We start from the raw sequence: 24,605 nt of genomic DNA, 5'->3' as shown, positions 1-24,605 counted from the left end.
CCGCCACGCAATGTTGAAGAGGCGTGTCAACCATGACAGCCCTACAACATCCAGAAACTTGAGGTACTCAGGGCGGATCTCATCCACCCCCGAAGCCTTGCCACCGCGGAGCTTTTTAACCACCTCGGTGACTTCAGCCTGGGTGATGAAAGAGTCAAACCCCGAGTCCCCAGCCTCTGTTTCCACCACGGAATGTGTGATGGCAGGATTGAGGAGATTCTCGAAGTACTCCTTCCACCGCCCGATAATGTCCTCAGTCGAGGTCAGCAGTCTCCCACCCCCACTATAAACAGTGTTGGCGAAGCACTGCTTCCCCCTCCTGAGGTGCCGGACGGTTTGCCAGAATCGCTTCGAGGCCAACCAGTAGTCCTTCTCCATGGCCTCACCGAACTCCTCCCAGGCCCGAGTTTTTGCCTCTGCCACAACCCGGGTTCAAGAATCCCTCATGAGGATATTTTGGTCCCTCATGAGCACCAAAATATTGAGGCACGGAGCCGGGGTCCCACCCTGGAGCCGGGCCTGGGGTCGGGACTCGTCGGAGAGCGCCTGGTGGCTGGGTTGCTCCTCGCGGGACCCGGCCGGGCCAAGCCCGAACAAGAGACGCGAGGCCATCCCCCAGTCGGCCCACCACCTGCAGGGGGAACCGTGAGGGACCGGTGCAAAGAGGATTGGGTGGCGGACGAAGGTGGAGATCTCAGCGGCCCGATCCCCGGATGCATAGGCTGGCTCTAGGGACGTGGAATGTCACCTCGCTGGGCGGGGAAGGAGCCTGAGCTTGTGCGGGAGGTCGTGAGATATCGACTAGAAATAATCGGGCTCGCCTCCACGCACAGCGTGGGCTCTGGAACCAATCTCCTTGAGAGGGGTTGGACTCTCTTGGCCCACGGGGAGAGGCGGCGGCCTGGTGTGGGTTTGCTTGTTGCCCCCCAGCTCAGCCGTCTCGTGTTGGGGTTTACCCCAGTGGATGAGAGGGTCGTATCCCTGCACCTTTGGGTCGGGGAGAGGTCTCTGACTATCATTTCAGCCTACGGGCCGAGTGGTAGTGCAGAGTACCGGGCCTTCTTGGCGTCCCTGTCGGGGGTGCTGGATAGTGCCCCTCCTGGGGACACCATTATTCTGCTGGGGGACTTCAACGCCCACGTGGGGAATGACAGTGACACCTGGAGAGGCGTGATCGGGAGGAATGGCCTCCCCGATCTGAATCCGAGTGGTGTTTTGTTATTGGACTTCTGTGCTAGTCACGGATTGTCCATAACAAACACCATGTTCAAACATAAGGGTGTCCATCAGTGCACATGGCACCAGGACACCCTAGGCAGGAGGTCGATGATCGACTTTGTTGTCGTATCATCAGACCTTCGGACGCATGTTTTGGACACTCGGGTGAAGAGAGGGGCTGAGCTGTCCACTGATCACCACCTGGTGGTGAGTTGGATCTGCTGGAGGAGGAGAAAGCCGGACAGACTTGGCAGGCCCAAGCGCATAGTGAGCGTCTCCTGGGAACACCTGGCGGAGCCCTCGGCCAGGGATGTATTCAACTCCCACCTCCGGGAGAGCTTCGACCAGATCCCGGGGGATATTGGAGACATAGATTCCGAGTGGACCATGTTCTCTGCATCTATTGTCGATGCTGCTGCCCGTAGCTGCGGCCATAAAGTCTGCCTGTCGCGGCGGCAATCCCAGAACCCGGTGTTGGACACCGGCAGTAAGGGATGCTGTCAAGATGAAGGAGTCCTATCGGCTGTGGTTGGCTTGTGGGACTCCTGAGGCGGATGACGGGTACCTTGAGGCCAAGCGTGCTGCGGCTTCTATAAATTATAAACGATAAAATAGACATTAGATATTTCTGTCAGACCATGTTAAATACTGTCGAGAAGCAGCAGTCATTTTTCAAACTAAAATGACCATACTGCAAAAAGAACATAATTGTAAAGCAGAGATAAGACTTTGTTTGTGTGTGTGAGTCATTTCGGATAAGTAATGAAGTAAATGAGTAATTCCCTTTAATTCTGTAATAGATCTATTAAAGAGGCTAGACCAAAAATGTATTATGAATGTATTGTGTGGTTCAATAAATGTAAATTCTACTACAAAACAATAAAGAAAAATGTTATTTGCTTTTAATAGCTTGTATGACATTAACTACTTTCGCTTTGAATTGAAATAACGTTGTTCTTGTTTTTGGGATAACATGCTTTAAATCAAAACCTGTCAAACATATTAAAAATGTCACACTATTTATTAAAAATAATTTCTTAAAACTCATTAGTCAAGTGGTTATTTAGATTTTTGTGTTTTCACAGTCATATCAGTTTACCTGTAGGATATTTTATGCTGACTTTGATGTTAGGTACAGGTGCAGGAAAAGCATTTTTATCATTAATATTTACTCTGTAAAAACTGTTTACGTACAAACCTTGCTGGCAAAACTGCAGTATCCTATTATTATTATTATTATTGTTATTATTATTATTATTATTATTATTGTTATTATTATTGTGAATTGATCAAACATACTGGATGGAATTACCCTTCAGATTACAGAAACAATAATCTAGAGGCCAACTGTCATGACCTCTAGTCTAGGCTAACTTCAAGTACATAATGAAAAGTTCAAGTTAAATATAAATATCATATATTCACATTTTCTACTCCTTTGCATTTGTCAATTTAAATAAATTGTTATGAATCTCTGTAGGGGGTTACTGTATCTGTTGCCATGTTTGTGTGTACCTACATACAAACAAGAGAAGCTATTGAAAGATGTCAGTCTTTGTGCACTTACTGTTCAAACTGTGATTTTCCCTTTGCATGTGTAAAAACATATGGTGAGTCAGTGTGTAGGAGTTGAGTGCCAGTATGTGTGTGGGTGAGGGAGAGCTAGTGGTTAGGTTAATATGAATAGGAGAGACGGTTTGGGTTATGTACCAATAGATGGCACTCTACCCTTTAGTGATTGGATACAGCATGACCCAGATGAGAATAGTTCTAAATGTATATATTTCCAAATGTAAGATAGATAGCAGAACTGACCTTCCTTTCAGTTTCCAACTTTTGTGTTTGCTCTGCATGTGAATGTAATATAATAAAGACAGAAAGCAAACTCAATAGAGCATGTTTCACTTCTCTGAGTGGATGGAACCAAATTTGAGATTTGAAGCTTTTTCAAAGGCTACAAAAAGGAATCTTGGAAACATATTAATGTTATTGCTGTTCATATGGACATGCATTGATACTCAAGTGTAAAGCTGCTGTTTACTGTAGCCTGTTCTAAAAATAGGACATACTGAAATTGAGTTACATAAATGTGTGACTCACTAGATAAACTGTTTCTTCAGTATTTATTTAATACAGCTCATATCAAATAAGTAAAGTCTGTGGGATTGGTAAAGGAGGAACATTCCTGCGTGATATAATAGACAGCTTTGTATAGTGTAAGTAAAAAATACAGTCACAATAGAAACATCAAATTAAAGCAAATGCAAAAAAACGGATTCCAGTCAGTGTTTTACTCTTGTTTATGTTAATTTTAACACTGATACCCAGAAGTAAATGTCTGAAGCTATCAAACATACAGTGCTTTTAAAACATCGACTACTTTTAAAGCAAAGTAGTAAATATTTAGGAGGTGAAATGGAAAATTATACACGGTTTTCAATATTTTGCAAATAAAAATCTGAGAAGTGTTACACGCATATGTATTCAACCAAACTCTGATCTCTGCATTTTAGAGATATTATTGCAGATTCTTTTGGCAAAACGACTCAAGCTCATCAATCTTTAGAGGTTTACTGTTGATTCACAGGTCTGGATTTTTCCTAGTCCATTTTAACACATGACGATCCTTTAATCTACACACAGGCATTAAGTTTAGGGAACCTATGCCCCAATCTCAAGTATTTTGCAGCCTCAAATAGGTTTTTAATGAATAGGTTCCCCTGTATTTAGCTCCATCTGAAATTAAACACAGCTTTACCTTTAACCGCTCAGGTGTGCCACTTGCTCTTTATGTGGCTCTTCACTAATGTTTTCTGACAAAACCCTTTGAGGCCTTTAAAGCCACAGAATAGCTGTATTTATGTTCTATTTAAGCCACACTGTCTAGATTTTTGTTTGATACTCTATCAACATCCATGCTGTTATTGTCTGAATGCTGAAGGCATTCACATAATTGAGATCCTGTTTCTTTTTATTATTATTATGTATATCTAACACTTTTTTTGGCACCTATCTCCTCCTTCATTCTTTGTGCTATTTCAGCCATTCAACTTTTAAAATGCTCAGCTCATTTAGGACATTACGGAAATGGAAAATCTTAAAAAATTCTGCAAAATTCAGCCAAAACTTTGTGCTCTTTCACAGCTTACTACTTCTACATACTTTCAGCTAGAAATCCCATTCAACTTTTAAAATGTTCACAAGCCATTAAGCTATCTTCAAATAATTCAGCCTTTTCATATCTGTTACGGTTCTTCTACAATCGCAATTCAAATTTTACGCAAGATTTTTGAAGTTTTCGATTTTATAATGTAATCCAATGGCGATAGTTGGTAGAGTGTACACTCTAGGTTTTTGAATAACCTGAGAAAGAACAAACAAAACCTCCTCTCTCGCTCAATTTTCACTCTACCTATAGAAATTATACATCAAAACATAGGATGCTCTTTCACGATTCAGAAAATGTCACCCTCATTGATGTAAGGCAGGATTCCACGACCATACTAACATACTATTTATAGAGTCCTGCCTCCTCAAACTCCTAGATCTGGTAGAATTTCAAACAGCTCAGCTAATGTATAAAGCTAGAAATAAACAACTACCAGAAAATATTCAAAAGCTGTTCACTGATAGACTGGGGGGTTATGACTATAGGGAAAATCTCAATTTCAGAACCTTGAGGGTTCGAACCACCATGAAGAGAATGTGCATTTCAGTCAGTGGTGTGAAGGTCTGGAATAAACTCCAAAAAGAGCTGAAGCAATGTCCAAGCATGAGTCTGTTTAAAAAAAGACTAAAACTGATGTTTTTCAACATGTATTGGGATGAAGATGCGAGGTGAATGGTATCTCATCTGAGCACGGTATGTATGTGTGTGTGTGTGTGAGTGTGTGCATGTCTGTGTTTCTGCTGTGTGTTTGCATGGGGTGCATGGGGGTGCGGGGCCCTCTTCTTTGCTTCTGGTCCTCTGTAGCTGCAGCCTGACGCTGCAGTTGTTGCAGCCTGGCTTCTCTCGCTGCTCCTCGCTCTGTGCCTCGTGGTGGTGGGGGGCAGGTCGGGGTTCAGGGGACTCTTGTGGACGGCTTGGTAGTTCAGGGGGGTCCTGGGGATCTTGTCTGCCACCTTGCGCTATGGGGTGTGGGGTTGGGATTGGTGGGGGGAGCTGGTGGTGGTGGAGCTGTGGTGTTGGATTGTGGCTCTGATGATTTGGGGGGGGGTCTCTAAGTGCCGATATACAAGAATGTGAATGTGGATTTAGGCCTAATGTGTGGTGTGTTTCTGTGAGTGTAGGTATGCATGTGTGCAGTTACATGTACATATGTGGAGGTACATGTTTGTTTGTATGTGTACATGTGTATATGTATGTATGTGTGTATATATATATATATGTATGTGTGTATGTGTATGTATGCGTGTGGGTATTTATGCATGTGTATATATGCATGTATGTATGTGTATGTGTATGTATGTATATATGTGTAGATATATATATGTGTATATGTGTGTATATGTATATATATAGATAATTGTGTATATATATTTATTTATTAGTTTTTGGTTTGTGAATTCTGGATCAAAAACATAGATGTTAATTAGGAAGGTTACTCAGTTAATTTAAGTGCAATTAGAGGGAGAAGGGGTATTAAAAATAAGTTTTACTTCTTCATACCCCTTTTCAGACAATTTATATTAATTAATAATCAATGTCAGATCTCAGGTTAAATATACTGACAAGTTTGCTTGTTGGAATATGTTTATTTTATGTTTATTTTACTGGTTGCTATTTGTGTTTAAGTTAATTTAATTTATTTGGAACTGGAAATTTAATTTAATGTTTACCAAACACTTTTTTGTATGGTATTTGGATATTTGTTCGTTTGTTATAAGCATTTCTGAAATTGATTTATTTACCGAAATCATTGTCTGAAATAAATAAAAAAAAAGAAAAATAAAAAAAAAAAGACTAACAGATTTTTGGCAACATGCCTCGAAGCAATGCAAAGTCAACACACCCTGAATGGGAAACCTATGGGAATTTCAGAAAAAAATCAGAGCAAAAAATCTATTTTTGTGTTTTTCTCCATTTTTCCCTTTCTTTTCACCTTGTGTTGTGCCTTTATTATTATATTTTCAAAAATTATTTGTTAATATTCTCATTCCTCTTTCCGTTCTGAGAAAAACGGTTCAAGAATGACGTTGACAGCCCTTACGGTTTCTGAGTTATGGGCAGTAGTTCAGGAGCATGTGCCACCATGTTATAAAGCCAGGCCATGATGAGACACAAAGTGTGGTGCTGCGTGAGTGAGAAACAGCAGCTGTTGGGCGCTCATTAATTACCATAGCATACCATTACCATTACCATATTAATGACCATACCACAGCTGCCAGTGAACTTAAGTAACCTCTGAGAGAGAGTGGCTCTGAGGCTGAGCTCAGGCCTGAAGCTTCCATGAGTGATCACAATAAGTCAGTCATTGCTGACAACCACACTAGACTTTCAAAATAAGACCTACAGATACTCTACAAAATAAAAGCCTTTTTTTTTTTTACACTGAACATCAACCTTCCATATTTACAAATGTTTTTTTTTTTTAAAGCTGACAATAGCATAAACAATGATTTCAGCCGAGCAAGCAGGTTCTATTTGACTAATGGAAATAACCCAGAATTGAAAGGACAACCCTGCCAAATATTTAAAATAAGACAAAACATGCTCTACCAAACAAAAGCCTTTACATTTTAAACTATAGAAAATTGCAGCACTGGGCTTCACACTAATGTTGGAGCTCATCCAGTGTAGGAAATAGGACCAGGTCAGCCCTTTAAAATAAGGATTACTGAAATTTTCCAAATAAAAGCCACAACCTTCCATAGTTACTAATGATTTTTTAAGCTGATAATAGCATAGAAAATGATTTTAGAACAACTAACGGAACTAACCCAGACCTGAAAGGACAACCTTGCTGGACTTTCAAAATAAGACAAAACATGCTCTACAAAGTAAAAGCCTTTACATTTTAAACTATATATCATTGCAGGACTGGGCATTATACTACAGTTGGAGTTCACCCAGTGTTGGAAATGGGACTATGCTGGTCCTTTGAAATAAGGCTTAATGAAACTTTCAAAATAAAAGCCTTCTCAAAATATTAGCATATTGTGATGAAGTTCATTATTTTCCATAATGTCATGATGAAAATTTAACATTCATATATTTTAGATTCATTGCACACTAACTGAAATATTTCAGGTCTTTTATTGTCTTAATACGGATGATTTTGGCATACAGCTCATGAAAACCCAAAATTCCTATCTCACAAAATTAGCATATTTCATCCGACCAATAAAAGAAAAGTGTTTTTAATACAAAAAAACGTCAACCTTCAAATAATCATGTACAGTTATGCACTCAATACTTGGTCGGGAATCCTTTTGCAGAAATGACTGCTTCAATGCGGCGTGGCATGGAGGCAATAAGCCTGTGGCACTGCTGAGGTCTTATGGAGGCCCAGGATGCTTCGATAGCGGCCTTTAGCTCATCCAGAGTGTTGGGTCTTGAGTCTCTCAACGTTCTCTTCACAATATCCCACAGATTTTCTATGGGGTTCAGATCAGGAGAGTTGGCAGGCCAATTGAGCACAGTGATACCATGGTCAGTAAACCATTTACCAGTGGTTTTGGCACTGTGAGCAGGTGCCAGGTCGTGCTGAAAAATGAAATCTTCATCTCCATAAAGCTTTTCAGCAGATGGAAGCATGAAGTGCTCCAAAATCTCCTTATAGCTAGCTGCATTGACCCTGCCCTTGATAAAACACAGTGGACCAACACTGACATGGCACCCCAGACCATCACTGACTGTGGGTACTTGACACTGGACTTCTGGACTTCTGGACTTCTGGCATTTTGGCATTTCCTTCTCCCCAGTCTTCTTCCAGACTCTGGCACCTTGATTTCCGAATGACATGCAGAATTTGCTTTCATCCGAAAAAAGTACTTTGGACCACTGAGCAACAGTCCAGTGCTGCTTCTCTGTAGCCCAGGTCAGGCGCTTCTGCTGCTGTGTCTGGTTCAAAAGTGGCTTGACCTGGGGAATGCGGCACCTGTAGCCCATTTCCTGCACACCCCTGTGCACGGTGGCTCTGGATGTTTCTACTCCAGACTCAGTCCACTGCTTCCGCAGGTCCCCCAAGGTCTGGAATCGGCCCTTCTCCACAATCTTCCTCAGGGTCCAGTCACCTCTTCTCGTTGTGCAGCGTTTTCTGCCACAGTTTTTCCTTCACACAGACTTTACACTGAGGTGCCTTGATACAGCACTCAGGGAACAGCCTATTCGTTCAGAAATTTCTTTCTGTGTCTTACCCTCTTGCTTGAGGGTGTCAATAGTGGCCTTCTGGACAGCAGTCAGGTCGGCAGTCTTACCCATGATTGGGGTTTTGAGTGATGAACCAGGTTGGGAGTTTTAAAGGCCTCAGGAATCTTTTGCAGGTGTTTAGAGTTAACTCATTGATTCAGATGATTAGGTTCATAGCTCGTTTAGAGACCCTTTTAATGATATGCTAATTTTGTGAGATAGAAATTTTGGGTTTTCATGAGCTGTATGCCAAAATCATCCGTATTAAGACAATAAAAGACCTGAAATATTTCAGTTAGTGTGCAATGAATCTAAAATATATGAATGTTAAATTTTCATCATGACATTATGGAAAATAATGAACTTTATCACAATATGCTAATATTTTGAGAAGGACCTGTATACTGGACTTTCAAAACAACACCTAGACATACCTACAAAATAAACGTCTTCATTTTTCACACAGCAATAATTGCTGCATTGGTCTTAACACTATTGCTGGGACTCTGTGATGAAAATGGATCTACTTTATCCTTTCAAAATAAACTCACTGATATGTACAAGATAAAAGTCTTAACATTCCTTAGTTCGGGCCTGCCATAGCAATGAAGGGAGAACAGTGAGTGGCCTGACTCCCATGCCATTGCCTTGTGGCACTTATTACTACACATCTCTAAACTTGACTCTTTATTTATTGGCGACTGCCAAAGCAATGCAAGGACGCATGATTACTGGTGAAGCAAGAACAGGTCTAGATAGACATCTTAACCTTCTACCCTCAATCGTGATGCACACCGTTCTGTTGCTTTGGTTCTGTACCTCAGCCCCACAACCTTTGGCTCTGGTCTGAGAAGCACGCACCAAGAGGCAGGCCCCGTCTAAATTTCTTCTGAAATTTTCTAGTTTATTACTATTATTATTGTGTGAATGCTGAAGAGTGAATAATTTTAAACGGTAATTTTATAGACTTTTATACACTGTAGGAAGCATTAGGATTTTAGCAAATGTTAGTTTATACATTGCTTTTTGCATGGTAGATGGGTTAAATTAATATCAGCCTTCATGCTAGTGATAGCCAATATGCTAATGTTAGCATTTTAGCTTCTCTTTCTCCTCTCTTCTCTCTTAGCTGAAGAACACTTTTGCATTTTTTAAGCAATTTCTTGTTTGTTTTTGTGTTTCTTCAGCATATTTCGTGTTAGTTCATTTTTTCTGAAATTTCTTCTATTTATATGTATTTTAGCACTGACTTCAACTTCTTAGGCTATATTTTTGCTTCAGTCTATGCCTTTTCAGCTCATCTATGGCAGCTCTTTCCTGCTTTTTTAAAGTTTTTTTCAGTTCTTGCATTTCAACAACTCTTTCAACAAGTAGTTTTGAAGTAACTTTGCATTGTTAAGCTGTTTTATAGCTAATAGTCTTCCTGCTCAAACAGATCAGATGACAGTTTTTCTTTGCTGTTTCTGCTATTTCTACTAATTTAGCAGATTTCAGCAGATTTTCTGCAATCAATTTCAGCTTGTTTCTGCAAGCTTTCAGCTAAAATATTCAGCTTACAGCATTCCCACTGCATTTTCGCAGGAAATGCAAATTTTTCTAGTTTGCACAGATTTTCTTTTTCTTGTAAATTTTCTTTTGTTATTTTTGTATGCACAAATAAACATTCGTTTTCTTAATTATTGTACTTAGTTGCATATTTCTTTGAATCTAATTATGCTATTTTTAATAATTGTACAGTATTTTTATCTTATGTAAATTTGCCCTTCCAGGACAGTCTCATATTCTTATTTTCTGTTTTTATTCTTTTACTTTTCTCTGAATCTGCACACTTCCATTTGCATGTCAATTTGCTGTTGGTACACCTGAATTTCCCCACTGAGTAAAAATAAACGATATTATATTATATTATATTCTACTCTATTCTATTCTTTTCTGCTCTATTCTGTTCTGTTTGCTAGGTGATTTTTGAAGGCAAATGACTCTGAATTTTATATATTTGCAAATACTTTCTTTTTAAAATCATGTATTATTTCCTTTCACTGAAGTTTGTGTTTGCACCATAACAGTGTATATTCTTGATGTCGTGATGGTGCTTTTGTACAAAGAGAATTGAAAACTAGATTTACATAATCTGGCTTTATTGAACATAGTAATATATACAATGCCATGGGAAAATGGGTGCAAGTTGATTTATTAACAGGGCGTTGGATACCTGAAACTGCATACATTGTTGTATGTTGCATCAACAGGCCTTCTTTATGACAATGACATTTTTCAGGAGAAAGATGCTCAAGAAACAACGTAAATGGGAAAATGTAAAAGCTGCCATCTCTTATTTAAACAAGAAAATTGGCTAATGCAGCTGATCATCAAGCAGGATCTTAGAATAGGAATGCCAACTATTGGAAATATCTAATTATGCTTTCAAAAGATGCACAGAAAAAGGAGCATTCATTGTATTTTAAGCTGAGTCCATACTCTTTAGGCAAACAACAATTGTAAAAAAATGTATGACAAGGATTAACAGTACATGCCCTATGACTTTAAAAACATAGCTAAATCGTTGGAATGTGGTTTTATTCACCACAAAAATTACTTGAGTTTACAACCGTCTACATTCACAGACCCTAAAATGCACACAAGGAAGACATGCAAGTGAAGGTCTTGCAGTAGTGTGGGGGAGCTGAGCAGTTAGGCTTGGATTTTAGGGGAGATGGTTTGGTCTACTAATAAAAGCAAACATGCTCAGTCATATGGAAAGAGTACACTCAATCACTCTCAAAAACATTTGTCAACTGTTGCTACTTTTGATATTTGTTTGGCTCTTTAACTAAAGGTGACTTAGCAGCTTGGAGTACTTGGAGGCCTCAATGAGTCTGAGCCATCAGTCCGGTATAGTCCAGTAGACAGTAAGTTTACAGGAGGTTGATAAATGAAAAATAGAAAAAGAAACAGAGTTCATGCAAGCTGGCTGAACTGTTTCTTCAGATGCTTGGTGTACACATGAAAGACAAAAAAAACTAGAAGCAACAGGCCTTATTATACGCAAACCTATGCAAAGGATACACCTATAGTTACATATAATTTTAATGTATACTAAGTAAATATTATGGGAATATTTTGCATTTTCATAGCCAGGTCAGTGAAATTATACCCTGTCATAAAGTGGTCCTTTGGCTATTGTCAACAGTTGTCATTTCATAGTTAGTTTGTAGAGAAATGAAGAAATCCTCAGAACAATGGGATGCTAAGAGCTAGTCAAATGGGCAACCCCGTTTAGCAGTTTTAAACAACTCAAACTGTAAATGTTCACAAATGTGGGATACAATGGCATGTCACAAAATATTAACATTCTATATTTTCACAAGAGCCTATTGTTACGTTTGCTTGTTTCCTCAGCAGTACATCATTGTTGGTTGAGGCTGCCAGCTGTGTTAATCTGCCTGATCAGCTGAAATTATTTCTAAACGACTATGAGATCTGGAAAAGCACAAGAATGTACAACTGTCGATGCCTCTGGACTACTTATTGTTGATGGAAAATCTATACATTTACTCTACTTGTGGTGGGTTTGTAGAGGACTGATAAGTCACTGATGACGAGGTAATACAGACTTGTTTTGGGTGATCAAAGGCTGATAAACTAAACAACAACATATTAAACAAAGCTAATTTTTAATATTCACTTTTAAAGAGCTGTATTCCATATATGAACATTTTCAGTTGTTTTAAATAGCTTAAACCTGCTACAATGATTGGTCAGTCTAACTGGATGAAAGGCTTCTACCAGTCTAAGAATTGCTTTACTTTACAACAAATGTACAGCAATATGGCATTTTATTTATCTACAGTTAAGAAAACTATTACTGATAACTCCACAGAACATTACTTAAAAATCCAAACCATTCCTCCAGGTCCATTTCTTGCACACAAGAGTTTAATGTTGGCCTGGTCATCTCAATACCTTTTACAGTCACAACCTTTAATATCTCTGATAAATTTCTTTAGGTAGGCAAATGTTTATTCTTGCCTTGGTCAAACAATATATTATGAAACAGTTTGTTATCATTGGCATTGTTTTAAATTTTAGTGTTAAAGAACCTGTTGCAATGTTTAAGATCGTAGTCTGCCATTACTTATAAAATCTCTAACTTTGTTAACTTTGTTGTCTTAGTATTGCATATTTTGTTTTGTTTTCTCAAGCATTGTTGGCCTGGTTTATAATTGTAGAGAAACTAAGTTGCACAACGCTGTTTCACAACTAAAAAAAAATAAAATAATCTTGTATAAAATACATACAAGTTGCACAGATTCATATACATTTTTTCTTTTCAAATAATAACAGCACTGGATTTTTATTCCAACAAAACCTCAATTTAACACTTGAAGTACAGATTTTCATGACTACTATGAAATCCTTTCAAAGTATTTCTGGATGATGGATGAAATGATGAAGTAAACACACCATCTTTATTTTTAGTTACCACATGCCTCTGACATGTCAGCCTCTTTTTAGTGAGAGGCAGTGGATAATCATATGTGTTTTTTAGATTCATCAGTAGTTTGCATGTCCACAACCATCCCTCTGTTTTGTTCCATAAATACATCTTAGAAATAGCAAAAATAGGGAGAATTAGAAAAATAAATAAAAATGGTGACAAAAGGGAGTATGCCCAACACAAATTGTATTCATGTGATCAAGTCTATCCATCAGAAATCAACTTATTCCTCAAAGTCATGGCTCCAATCTTTACTGTTCAGGCCTTTCTATTAATATATGACTTTACAGTATTGACCAAGTAGGACTAAAAAAGCATAAGGGTACCCGTTCAAGCTCAGTTGTTTAATGGATGGAAATGCATACCTATAATTTAAATTAAATGTATATCTGAATGTAGCAAATATGAGACATATGATATACAGCACCCTACAAAACTATTCATATCCCTTGAACTTTTTTATATTTTGTCATTTCCACATTTACAAACTCAAAAGCAAAACAAAGAAGTGCATAATTGTGATGTCAAAAAAAGGACACAGTATTAATTTGTTTCACAAATACATCACAAAATTAATATTCACAGACACTCTCTAACTGATTTCACTGAGCTGAAACTATTTTGCAAAGAATGAGCTAAGTTTTTACCCACTAGATGTGCAAAACTTGTAGAGACATACCCAAAAGACTTGCAGTAGTAATTTCAGTGAAAGGTGGTTCTACATAGTATTGATTTAAGAGGGTTGAAACATACACAGCCCACCGGTGCCATATTTTTATTTTTTAAAAACTGAAAACCATGGGTCCTTTAGCTTCCACCTCACAATTTTGCACTACTTTGTGTTGGGTCAATCACATAACAGATTTTGGCTGCAATGTGACATAATGTGAAAATGGTCAAGCGGTGTGAATGTTTTTACAAGGCACTGTAGAGAAAATGGAAATCTGAAAAAAAGGTTACTTTTGTGTATGTTCACATTTTAGAGACCCTAATACGTTTGTTGTATTTACATATTTTTCCACTTGCAAGGGCATGTCAAACTGAAAAACATACCAGGCAAAAAATGTTACAGGAATACATCTCTTTGAAGATTTTGCTTTGTATCCTCCTTACTGTTTGAGCAAAGGGATATTAAGCCAACAAACAAAAAATAGTGTTGTGGAAAAAAACAAAAACAAAGAAAACAAAGACTGGAAAGAACTGGCAGAACAGTTTCTGCCAGTTACAATTAATTCAGTCAGGAGTACATTCTTACTATCAGCCTCCTTGTAATCATCATGGAAGGAAATTTGTCATTTAAAAAACACAGTGCATGGATACTTTATATATAAAAAATAAATAAATCAATACATCTGATGAGAAGCTCTCAATATAGGTAATTTTAGGTCTTGTCCAATCAGTTTTGGCAAAGCATACAAGATAGATATACACATTAAAGTAGTCCTAACATATAACTATTTATTTATTTCTTAACATTAGATAAGTGAAATAAAAAAAAAAAGAGAGAAGTCGTCTTTTCAAGTGGATCCAGTACCTGCGGCCCCAGATGGCTTTGAGCTCCCTTGGTCAAGTTGGCAATTGGAGTTGGTACATCTGCTCTCAAAAGACAAACTTTCAATAGGAATACTTAAAAAGAAATGGAATGCACTGAGGCTGCATAAAAGAGGGCTTGGCGTGTGTTGAGTGTTCAGATATTTCTATTCTCCAGCAAGACATAATCTTAGACGGTATCCCTGCAAGGCAAAAAAAAAGAAGAAGCAAGGTTGAATCAGGGGAAAAAATGGCAATCTGTATGTATTCAGAGGGTAGATCCATTTCAAATTTCATCATATTTAAACATATTGGCTTATGCATAAATACTCCTACACATGCACACCTACTCCTTTTCATAGTCTTCCATATCTGCCTGCCAGGAACAAATGTACATGGGTATGATGTAACAGCTTTTTCTAGCTCGCTGTTGCGGGTGAAGGCTTGCACACATTTTAAGTCTGAATTTAAAATCTGATCATATTCAGTCTCTAACTTCTTCTCAAGCCTTGTCCACGTAGACATTCTGAAACTTATGGGGGAACCTTAGCCAGGTATTTCACACCTCCACCTCCTCAGCCTGATGTGTTAAAGCAAGACACTTTTGACAGCACTGAGAGCCATTTTCAGTTAGAGAACTCACGTGGCCAGTGGCAAAACAAATGCTGACAGCTTTCTGCATGGCTTTGGTTGCAAAAGAGGAGGGAAGATTCTTAAGAGGGTTTGGTGGAGGATTAGAGATACTATATTATTTGAATATAGTAAAAAGTTAGTTAAAATAGTTTAATGTAACACTTTTGTTGGTAATTTAGCATATTCTTAGAATCAGTGTAAGTGTCATATAGGCACATTAAACAGACTGACACAAATTAGACTGGTGGGTTTATGTAAATGTAAAATGTAAATTTTAGTTCAGCTACAGCCGAATCCAGAAATTTGCATAAACTACATAAAAAGACACCAAACTTTTTTTTTTTCATTGTCTGACATTAAATCAGACCAAACTTTTTCATTTTTAGGTCAGTTAGCATTAAGTGACTTATATTTGCTATATGCCAGAATAAAGACAGATTTCTTTTAAAACTTTCATCAACATCAGAAATTTTAATGCATTAAGATTAGAAAGCCTTTACATCTTGGAAAGGCCCAGATAAATATGTCATTATGTTGTAAAGCTTCTGAAAGTTAATTCACAACATTTGAGTGAAATACTGTAGAGGCACATTTGTTTAGGTCACACCTTAAACACACTGCATCCCTGTGTGACATCATTTGAAAATCAAAAGAAATCAATAAAGATATCAGGAATATAATTGTGGACATCCACAAGTCTGTTTCATCCTTAAGAACAAGTTCGGGATACCAGAAGGTGGCACTTTTATCTTTCCAAACAATTCTTTGCAAATACAGTCATGATCAGTTAATTAGAATATGCGTTTTGGCTTGTTTGTCGGATTAAAAGCACCTTTTAATAATAACAACCTTTAAGCAGGTAATAAACATGCTTTTGTCAAGCCCACATTTCTGTGATCAAATGCTTTTTTGTCTAATGTAATATTTGCTGTAAGGGGAAAATCATCCTAATCAACAGAAAATAGACCTTGTGATGAAGCTAGCTAAAGCTGGTAAGAGAGTCATAATTCACTGTGAAATGAGTCCTGTCCCAACATGGACTGAAAGGCCACTCAGCATGAAAGAAGATATTACCCTCTAAAAGCAAGATAGAAATTCAGATCATGGTTTGCAAATGAATCCAAAGACAACAATTCTTTTGTTGTGGAAACTGCCATACATTCTTATAATGATGTTTGTCACAATAGGAGGAAAAAGGGTATGCCTGTAAGTGTGAGAATATCTTACCAACTGTGAAGTAAAGAGGTGGGATCGTCATGTTGTGTAGATGTTTGGCTGCAGGTGAACCTGATGCACTTCAGAAAATAGGTGGTATCTTTAGGCAAAAATATATTATGTGAAACTATTGAAGCAACATTACAAGAAAGTAGGTTAAAGTTTTTGAACAAATTAGTTTTCCAAATGGACAATGACTCTCAGCATACCAAAAACTGAGTTACAATGTGACTTAAGGAAAAGGAGTCAATGTTTTGAAGTTGCCATCACAAAATCCTGATCTCAGTCCCATAGAAAATTTGAGGCCCAAACTGAACAGGTGTGCATGTGGCGTCCCAACCGGATTTAGTTCACTCTGGTGGAATGTATCAAAGTTCCAGCAAACTACTGTCAGAAGCTTTTGCAAGGTTACCCGAATCATTTGAACCAAGTCACAAAAAAGCCCCTCGAGGATTAAAAGACAATTCTACCAAATGCTAAGGGAATGGCATAAACCTCTGACTTTTAAGACAAAAATGTATGTCTAATTATTTTTGGCGTTTAGGAAATAGCAATGATTTAAGTAATTCTAATTTAGGAGTTAAGTTGTATTCAGAATTTTGCTTTATTTATAACACAATGAGAAAAAAGCTATGTGTGTCTGGTTTCAGCTTATGTTTATGTCAACCTGACTGCCAGTAGAAATATATTGTTGCAAATCTATGAAAATGCCCAGTACAAACATTAAATGTTTGTAGTGACTGCTGAGAATGTGAGATTTTAATATCCAGGAAGGTTGATTAGAATATCTTCTTGAATTTTTGAGTTTCTGTCCCTTTTGCTCTATTTTGTCTTATGAGATAGTTTACCAGTTTTGTTTAATAATTTTTCAAACTTCCATTTCCACTTCCAACTATCCATTTTTGTAAACTGATTTTTTTCTCATAATATTATTTATTCAAGTCAGAGAAATCTTCATATGAAAAGAACCAGACTTGAACATGGCTTGCTATAAACCTCAAGCAGAGCTGTCTGAGGGCAGGGATAAAAATCAAAAATAGCACCCTAATCCTAAGAATATTGCATTGATTTGCAATGTTCCTGAAAACCATTGCTTACAAAAGAAGAGTTTATTGCTTAGAGAAAAGAAAAAAAAAAAAAAAAACAGCAAACAAATAGGATGCAAACTTAAGTGAACTACTGTATCTCCAGCTATGCTAAGTGGTGACATTAAAACCTGTCTTTGTGGATTTTAAGAACATAACATACTATTTAAAATTAAGAGAATTCTGGTTTCACTCTAAATAAAATTTGTCCACAATGCAAAAATGTTGGAAGACAGTTGTTCAAACTTTACTGTATACTGCTGGAGTGTGAGTGCCCTGCTAATTAATGTTGTTTGTATTAGGAAGACATCCTGCGGGCTTTCAGCAACTCAACTCCAAACATTCTATCTTAATTGACTTTGGCCTGAGCAAATACATAAAATGCAAACTTCCCATCTTCATCTAGCAGGAAAAGATCATCCAAACATTGCTCACAGCAAGAAATACATAAAAGAAATAAAAACACCCATCCATACACAAAAGTCATACATATCCCCAAACATGCCGGTTTATATGCATACACATATAAATCTATACAAAATCCTTAAAAAGATAAGCTTTGTTAGCATATGCCGAATCACCCCTTTTGTTGTAAAAGGGGTGATTAAAATGGTGTAAGATGGTATAAAATGGTGCAAATGCTCCCATTGAAAGGCCTGAGTTTATAAAGAAATTAACATTTTAACAAAAAAAAAATCTAGAATCAAAAGTAAAAAGGAGAACTTTGGCATCGTTTTTGTACATCTTGTAGTGTTTATCAATTATTTAAAGACCAGGTGAGGCAACACAGTTGTAAATATTTATCCTTATCCCTTTTGATAAGATTAAGTTCTATTGTAGGCTTAGATTAAGCCATGGAGAGATTTTGCAGTTATTGAGCAGCGCAGACAGTATTGTTATAATGCGTACACTAAGAGTGGACTTAAAACACAGGGATCCACATAGGAAGAAGAATGAGTCTGATCCGATCAAGGTGGTAGCAATTCTCATTGATCAACTGAAGGGGCATGGGAGGCTCTACGGATACAAAATACAACACCGGAATGATATTCAGACAGGTTATGTTGCCATGCAGAGTACCATGGCACATTTACTGAAATATCTGCATTCATACAGGGTTGAGCGAAGGAAAAAGATGGGCCAAAATTACCCCAAATTAATATGGCATGTTGTTGGCAAAAACTGTGAATGAACACATGGAATTATGTGTTATGATTTGGGGTTGTTTGGTGTTTGGTTTCTGTTTTTTTCTTATATATTCTCACAGTTTTTGAATCATGCTTCTGTTTATTATTTTCCTGGTCATGCTTTAGTTTTTGTTTTGTATTCAAGATTCTCTATTTTTGCTCCAGCCATGTTTTTGTTCTGTCTGTCAATTAACCTTATCCGGTTCACCAGCTCCAAGCTAATCTGTCTCCTTGCTCCACCTGTTTCACACTCCATATATACACACCTGTTCAGTTATTCGGCGCGGAAACATTTCTCAAATCATTTCTTGTTGCCAAATCATGCTCACATCTTGTTTTGTGGAACATGCCAAGCCTGTCTTGCCTGTTCGTTTATTGTTTTGTTCCTGCCTCCTCTGAGTGAGCTTTTGTTTTTTATTAAATCGTTTTGCACTTACCGTCATGCTGCCTGCTAGTCTGCATTCCGGGGTCCTCTATCTCGCAAGTCCTAACCTTATGTAGCAAACGAAAAATTGTAAAAGAACTTTAAAGTAGTCGCCCTTTGGTGTGATGACTGGTATTTTACCCTTTAGCCGTCTCTAAATGAACTTCTGGGAAGTTATTTCAAGACTCCTTGGAAAACCATTTCAGATGACCATCTCATGAAGTTTATGGAGAGAATACTATGTGTGCAAAGCAGTAATCAAAGCAAAGGGTGCTAGAGTTATTTCACACCTTATTACTATATAATTCCATGTGTGTTCATTCACAGTTTTGTTGCCTTTGGTGAGAGTCTACAATGACAATACTAATGAAAATAAAAAGACCCATTAAGTGACAAAGTATATCTAAAACGTTTGACTGGTATATGTATATTGAAATAACATGACATTATATTATTTGAAGATGAAAAGTATATTGTAATAATAATAATAATAATAATAATATATTCTACAAATATGCAAGGTTTTCTAGTTATAACATGAAATAGCTCCATTTTTATTTTGCCTGGATGGCAGCTTAACGGTTCTGTAACTGACAACAGAATATTTGGCTCTTAAAGATTTTAAATTTGCAATATTTTAGCAATGTATATGCAACCTTTCTTTTAGACGTTGCTGTTCTGCTTTGTTAATTGTATTCACTCAATAAACCCAACTGGCAAGATAATATATAGAACTGGTAAAGACAACTTATAGTCAAACAAAATGTGCATTCCCACATAAATTACTTTTGTATTTGCATTAGAGGAGCTGTATGATGAATGTGGAGAATATTAGGAAGGGGGGACAGCACTTGGCCAAGGCTGCTAAGGCTGTCTTGTTTCATCAAAAAGGGAGGCAGAGCACAGATAGTGCTCTGTGGTAGGAAAGAGAGGTGTGAAGCTGGTTTAGTGACAGATAGAAAGAGTTTCTTTGGAAGAATAATACTTATATTAAGTAAGAAAAAGAAAGAGCAGTTTAGTGCAAAGTGCCTTAGAAACAGACAGATAGAGCCAGTAGTTCTAAGTGGTCAAAAAGCGATGGAACGAAGTTTGCCTTATAAAACATTCTCTGGAATGATGGACAGACAGCCGAACGCGTAAACAAAGGCAGGTGTGAGAAAAACGTATGCATGCAAGTGCAGGCAAACTAGGAGACAAAAACAATTGTAACAATTTCTACAAGGCCCTAGAGAGAAATGTGATAGATATAGGATCACTTCTTCTATCAGTCTTCTTTGCCCTCCTTCTGAGTGGCCTATAAGCAAGTGATAATTACACCAAAGTTGTGGCAATGGCCCCGCAGTCAAAAATAGTTATTGAGTTGGAAACAGCATTTAAGGATTTTGATTTATGAGCAACAATGGGGAAGTTATTTTTCAAGCCTAGCATTCTGATGGCCAATAAAGAAGAGTAAGGCTTATCGTCCGCTGTTACCACACTCCCGTCAGCCTGCCAGGCAGCTAGTAAACAGTCAGCCGACCAGCTGGGGCTCCTCATGGAAGGAAGCATTTCGAGCCAATTTGTTTCCGTCATGTATTGCCCTGAATGGTGCTATTCATTAAAATAGCCTGCAGTCGGTAGGCACTGCTGCCATAGCACATTTCTACACTTCTGTGCGTGTGTCCTCCTCCTAAATACTCACAGAAATCCAGTCATCTTTGCAAAGTGGCATTCTATCAAAAAGGCAAAACATACAAAGCTTGAAAAGGCTCTGTTGCACGCAGTGCTATCTTATATGGTGTAGCTCTACTCAAACTGTGTACCTATTCTTTTGTAGGCTGAAAAGAATTACCTGAATTTATTGAATGCAATATTTGGATTAGGATGTGACCAACTTAGACCACACAGCAGTTCCAAAATCATCTCTACAACAGTTGGTGAAAATGGAAACCCATCACAAACTCAAAAGAAATAGTGTTGTCCCTCTGTATGTGGCTTGGCTTTCTGAGAAGTTCTAAAGACTGTTCTCTAAGCACAAAACAGCATATTTAAACCTCTGGGCACACTGATACAGTGCCTTGACCACCCTAGGGACCAAAACCCAAAACAACAAAAGCACATCCTGATGTATGTGATCAAACACAAGCCGGAGTGCAAAGATCTCTACAGCGAGGAAACTAAACAACTGCTTGGATTAAATAATTCCACAGAGGAGGAAAAAAAACAAAAAACAAAAAAACGCCTCGGGCCAGGACTCAGCAGTTTACAAGCACCTAAAACAGAAACAACAGAGCCCTGTAGACCAAGACGTGTACATTCTGGACAGAGAAGATGGGTGATTTAAAAGAGGTATGAAATACACCATCTATGTGTTTATGTGAAGGTGAAACAACCTTATTTAAACAGGCGAGAAAACCTGAGACATCATCTAGTGTCAGCTAACAATGCTGATTTAAAGACAATTGGTTTTCATTGTGGAATTAAACTATTTCACTCATCTTCACAAAGATGGGGAATAGTTCCAACTTAAGCTGCTGGGAGCACCAGTTTTTCTGGCAGCTTGGAAACATGACCTCACTTCACAAGGTCATGTTACTTATTATCTGATAATGGGGTTTGTATGAACAAAGAAAAAATTTTGCACCTTGTAAATAGATTTACAGTGTGTAACTATGAAATTTGGTTAATGTTCCTTATACCTTTTTTAATTTTATAATTAGCCTTTTTCTGTAAAAACAATCTTTTGAAAGTTGTTTTGTATTATAATTTGGATATAATTGAAATTAGAGCTGCACAGTCTACTGAATTGCAGTCATCATTGCAATATCACTGTGTGCAATATTGCAATAGAAAAGGGCTGTTTGAATGTTAAATTTGGTAGCACATTTTTTGTCAAGTGTTATATATTCCCTGTTTGCACCTAAAATATACATGTGGCCAATCAGATAGTCTCTAACTGCTCTTAATGCCCACACCTAATGTAACCCAGGAACATTTATTGGCCCCAATGTTGAAGCATGTGACAAACGTTTGAGGCACAGTATAATGTCCAAAAAAAAATAATCCCAAGGGAATAAGGGGTAATCATAAACTATATCAACATCACAATGTTTAGTAACAGTAATGCAATATATTGTGGAGATGTAGTTGAAATGATTCCTGCTGCAAATACAGTATGTTTTAACATACTGTATTTGCAGTATGTTATTATACAATTATCAATTTCTACAAAACAAATAATAGAAAAATAACTGAGGCACAATTTGTTTTTCCTTTTTTGTTATACTTTAAGTTGGTCAAAGTTTTTAGGTACCATTAAGAATTAATCCATTTGTTCCTGGTCCCTTGTTACATAAATATAATGTGACATAGATAACAAGCATTTGATCTAGGCATGCTGGTTATCAATGTCTGAGATTCACAGAAGTTTCTCACTTGCTATACTTATTGCCACAAGGCCGTTGTCCAAAGTTTATCGTGTTTTTTGTGCATGGCGATAACATTTTTGCATGACCATTCAATTTAACTACGGGGAAAACCTGCTTAATTGTGGATTGTGCTGTGCATGGTGGTCAAGACCAATGTTCATTCTAGCGTCTGCATCCTGTGGGGTATGGCTCTACCAACTTTGCACATCTTTAGCCAAAGAAAATTCTCTGGCCAATTCTAGTTTTAAACACACCTCAATTGTACTTTTAAGTACTCTTCAAACTTTGATTAAACACCCCCACAGGACAATCCTGCCACCACCATGTTTTATTCCTAGGATGGCGTTTTCTGGGTGATGCGCCGTGTTACTTATTTTCCACACACAACATTTTCAATTTTGCCCCCAACAAATTAGTTTCATGTCATCTGACCAGTGTACCTTCTTTACTTGTGGAACACTTTAATAGCGACATCTTATGGCTTGCTTTCAAGGGTTTTCTCCAGTTTTCCATAAATGCCAGGTTTGTGGAGTGCCCGACTAATATTTATCGTGTCAGCAAAATTTCCCACTTGTGAATCTTGGCAGTTTCCTTGGAGTTACCATTGTCCTCTTGGCTGTTTTTGTGATTAATGTTCTTCCTGCTCAATGTGTCATTTTAGGTGGACAGCCATAACTTGGTAGGTTTGCAGTTGTGCCATGCTCTATTCTTATTTGGATTATGAATTGAACAATGGTCTGGGCAAATTGAAAGCTTGGGATATTGTTTATAACCTAATCCTACTTTAAATTTTACAGCTTTATCCCTGATCTGACTGGTGTGTTCCTCGTCCTGTTATGATTCTGGCACGTCTGCTCTACCCTGTCTCCCTGGCTGCAATCAGATTAGATGCACCTGGTGGCTGCTGCAGTTTAGTGCAATTTGTGGCATGCCATACACCTGTGTCTTCCCTGATATATACTGACTCTGACAAGCAGACGGTGCCAGATTTTTGAAAGCCATTGTGTGAGTAGATATCCAGCGTTCCTTCCTGTCTGATCATTGTTCTTGACCTTGCCTTGCCTTTTGGATTTATGCCTCTGCCTGCTCCCTGTCGGACTGTTTGGATTTTGGTTGTCGACCTTGTTTCCTGCATCTGGTTTATGCCTCTGCCTGCCCCTTGCCTGACGCCTCTTGTTCCGATCGTTGACCCTGTTTCTGTCCTTGGATTATTGAGCCAGCCTAGCCCTCGGATTATTCAGCCTGGAGTCTCTTCTTACCTGTGCTGTGGAGATCACTGCCTGCCGCCCACTGAGGTTTCCCCTCTGGGTTTCAAGTTCCACTCCAGACAAAAGCAGGTTAGTGGCTTTTCTGATCCCTGCAAAATCTGGAGAGACTACAAGTCACTAATCCCTCTTTCTGCCTCAGTGATTCCTGGAAGCTGTGAGGAGTGTTACCTGTGTGACGTTTTCCTGTGGCTGAATAAACCTTTTAAACTTTCAGTACTGTGTCTGGCTGAATCTTGGGTCCGCCTTTTTCTGATTCATAGCACGTCCTCCACGATGCTGTTTGGTCACAACTGCTTTCACAAAACATTTGTATTTATACTTAAATAAAAATAGACAGGAACACTGATTTATTAAAAAGGTGACTTTTGTAGGTATTGTCACATAAATTATAATAAATACAATGCATTTTGTGGCTAAAATGTGACAAAATATGTTTTGCAAAAACACTTGTGCAGGGCACTGTGTGTCACATTCTTTGGTTATGGTGGACCCAAATGCAAGCAGGGCAATGGACCAATTTGAGAATCTATAGACATAAGGAAGATAAAACATGGAACACTGTTGACAGCATCGGAAGAATCCAGCAATGAACAGTAAAGCAGAGTAGGTTAAATAACAAGGAGGCAAGATAGTGACATAGAACCTAGGTGAGTATAATCAGGGGAATGCAGAGTAGTTGGAGAAAAATCTAAGCAGGGAACTGAAAGAATAATAATAAATAATAAACAAAAGAAAACAGAATGAACTAAACCGGACACAAAATAGATATAATAATAAATAGCTAAAGAT

At 38.0% G+C, this 24,605-nt stretch overlaps 1 protein-coding gene across 2 annotated transcripts in view; it reads right to left on the bottom strand.

Annotated features, from left to right (window-relative positions):
* Positions 1 to 10,690: 10,690 nt before the first annotated feature.
* The window catches only part of gabra6b (gamma-aminobutyric acid type A receptor subunit alpha6b), a 60,133-nt gene continuing 46,218 nt past the window's right edge, over positions 10,691 to 24,605 (bottom strand). Inside the window, exons 10-11 of one of the 2 annotated variants that reach the window (XM_047378916.1) lie at positions 16,458 to 16,545; positions 10,691 to 14,800 (exon numbers count right to left, since the gene is read on the bottom strand). In XM_047378916.1, the coding sequence (XP_047234872.1) occupies positions 16,485 to 16,545 (61 nt within the window). In that variant the 3' untranslated portion in view covers positions 10,691 to 14,800; positions 16,458 to 16,484. The remainder of the gene's footprint in view (positions 14,801 to 16,457; positions 16,546 to 24,605) is intronic. The other variant, XM_047378917.1, reaches the window with a different exon arrangement.

This window comes from Girardinichthys multiradiatus, chromosome 11, assembly GCF_021462225.1.
Source record: "Girardinichthys multiradiatus isolate DD_20200921_A chromosome 11, DD_fGirMul_XY1, whole genome shotgun sequence".
Lineage (NCBI taxonomy): Eukaryota > Metazoa > Chordata > Actinopteri > Cyprinodontiformes > Goodeidae > Girardinichthys > Girardinichthys multiradiatus.
Note: the sequence above shows the minus strand (reverse complement) of the source record. Positions and strands in the feature narration are given on the sequence as shown.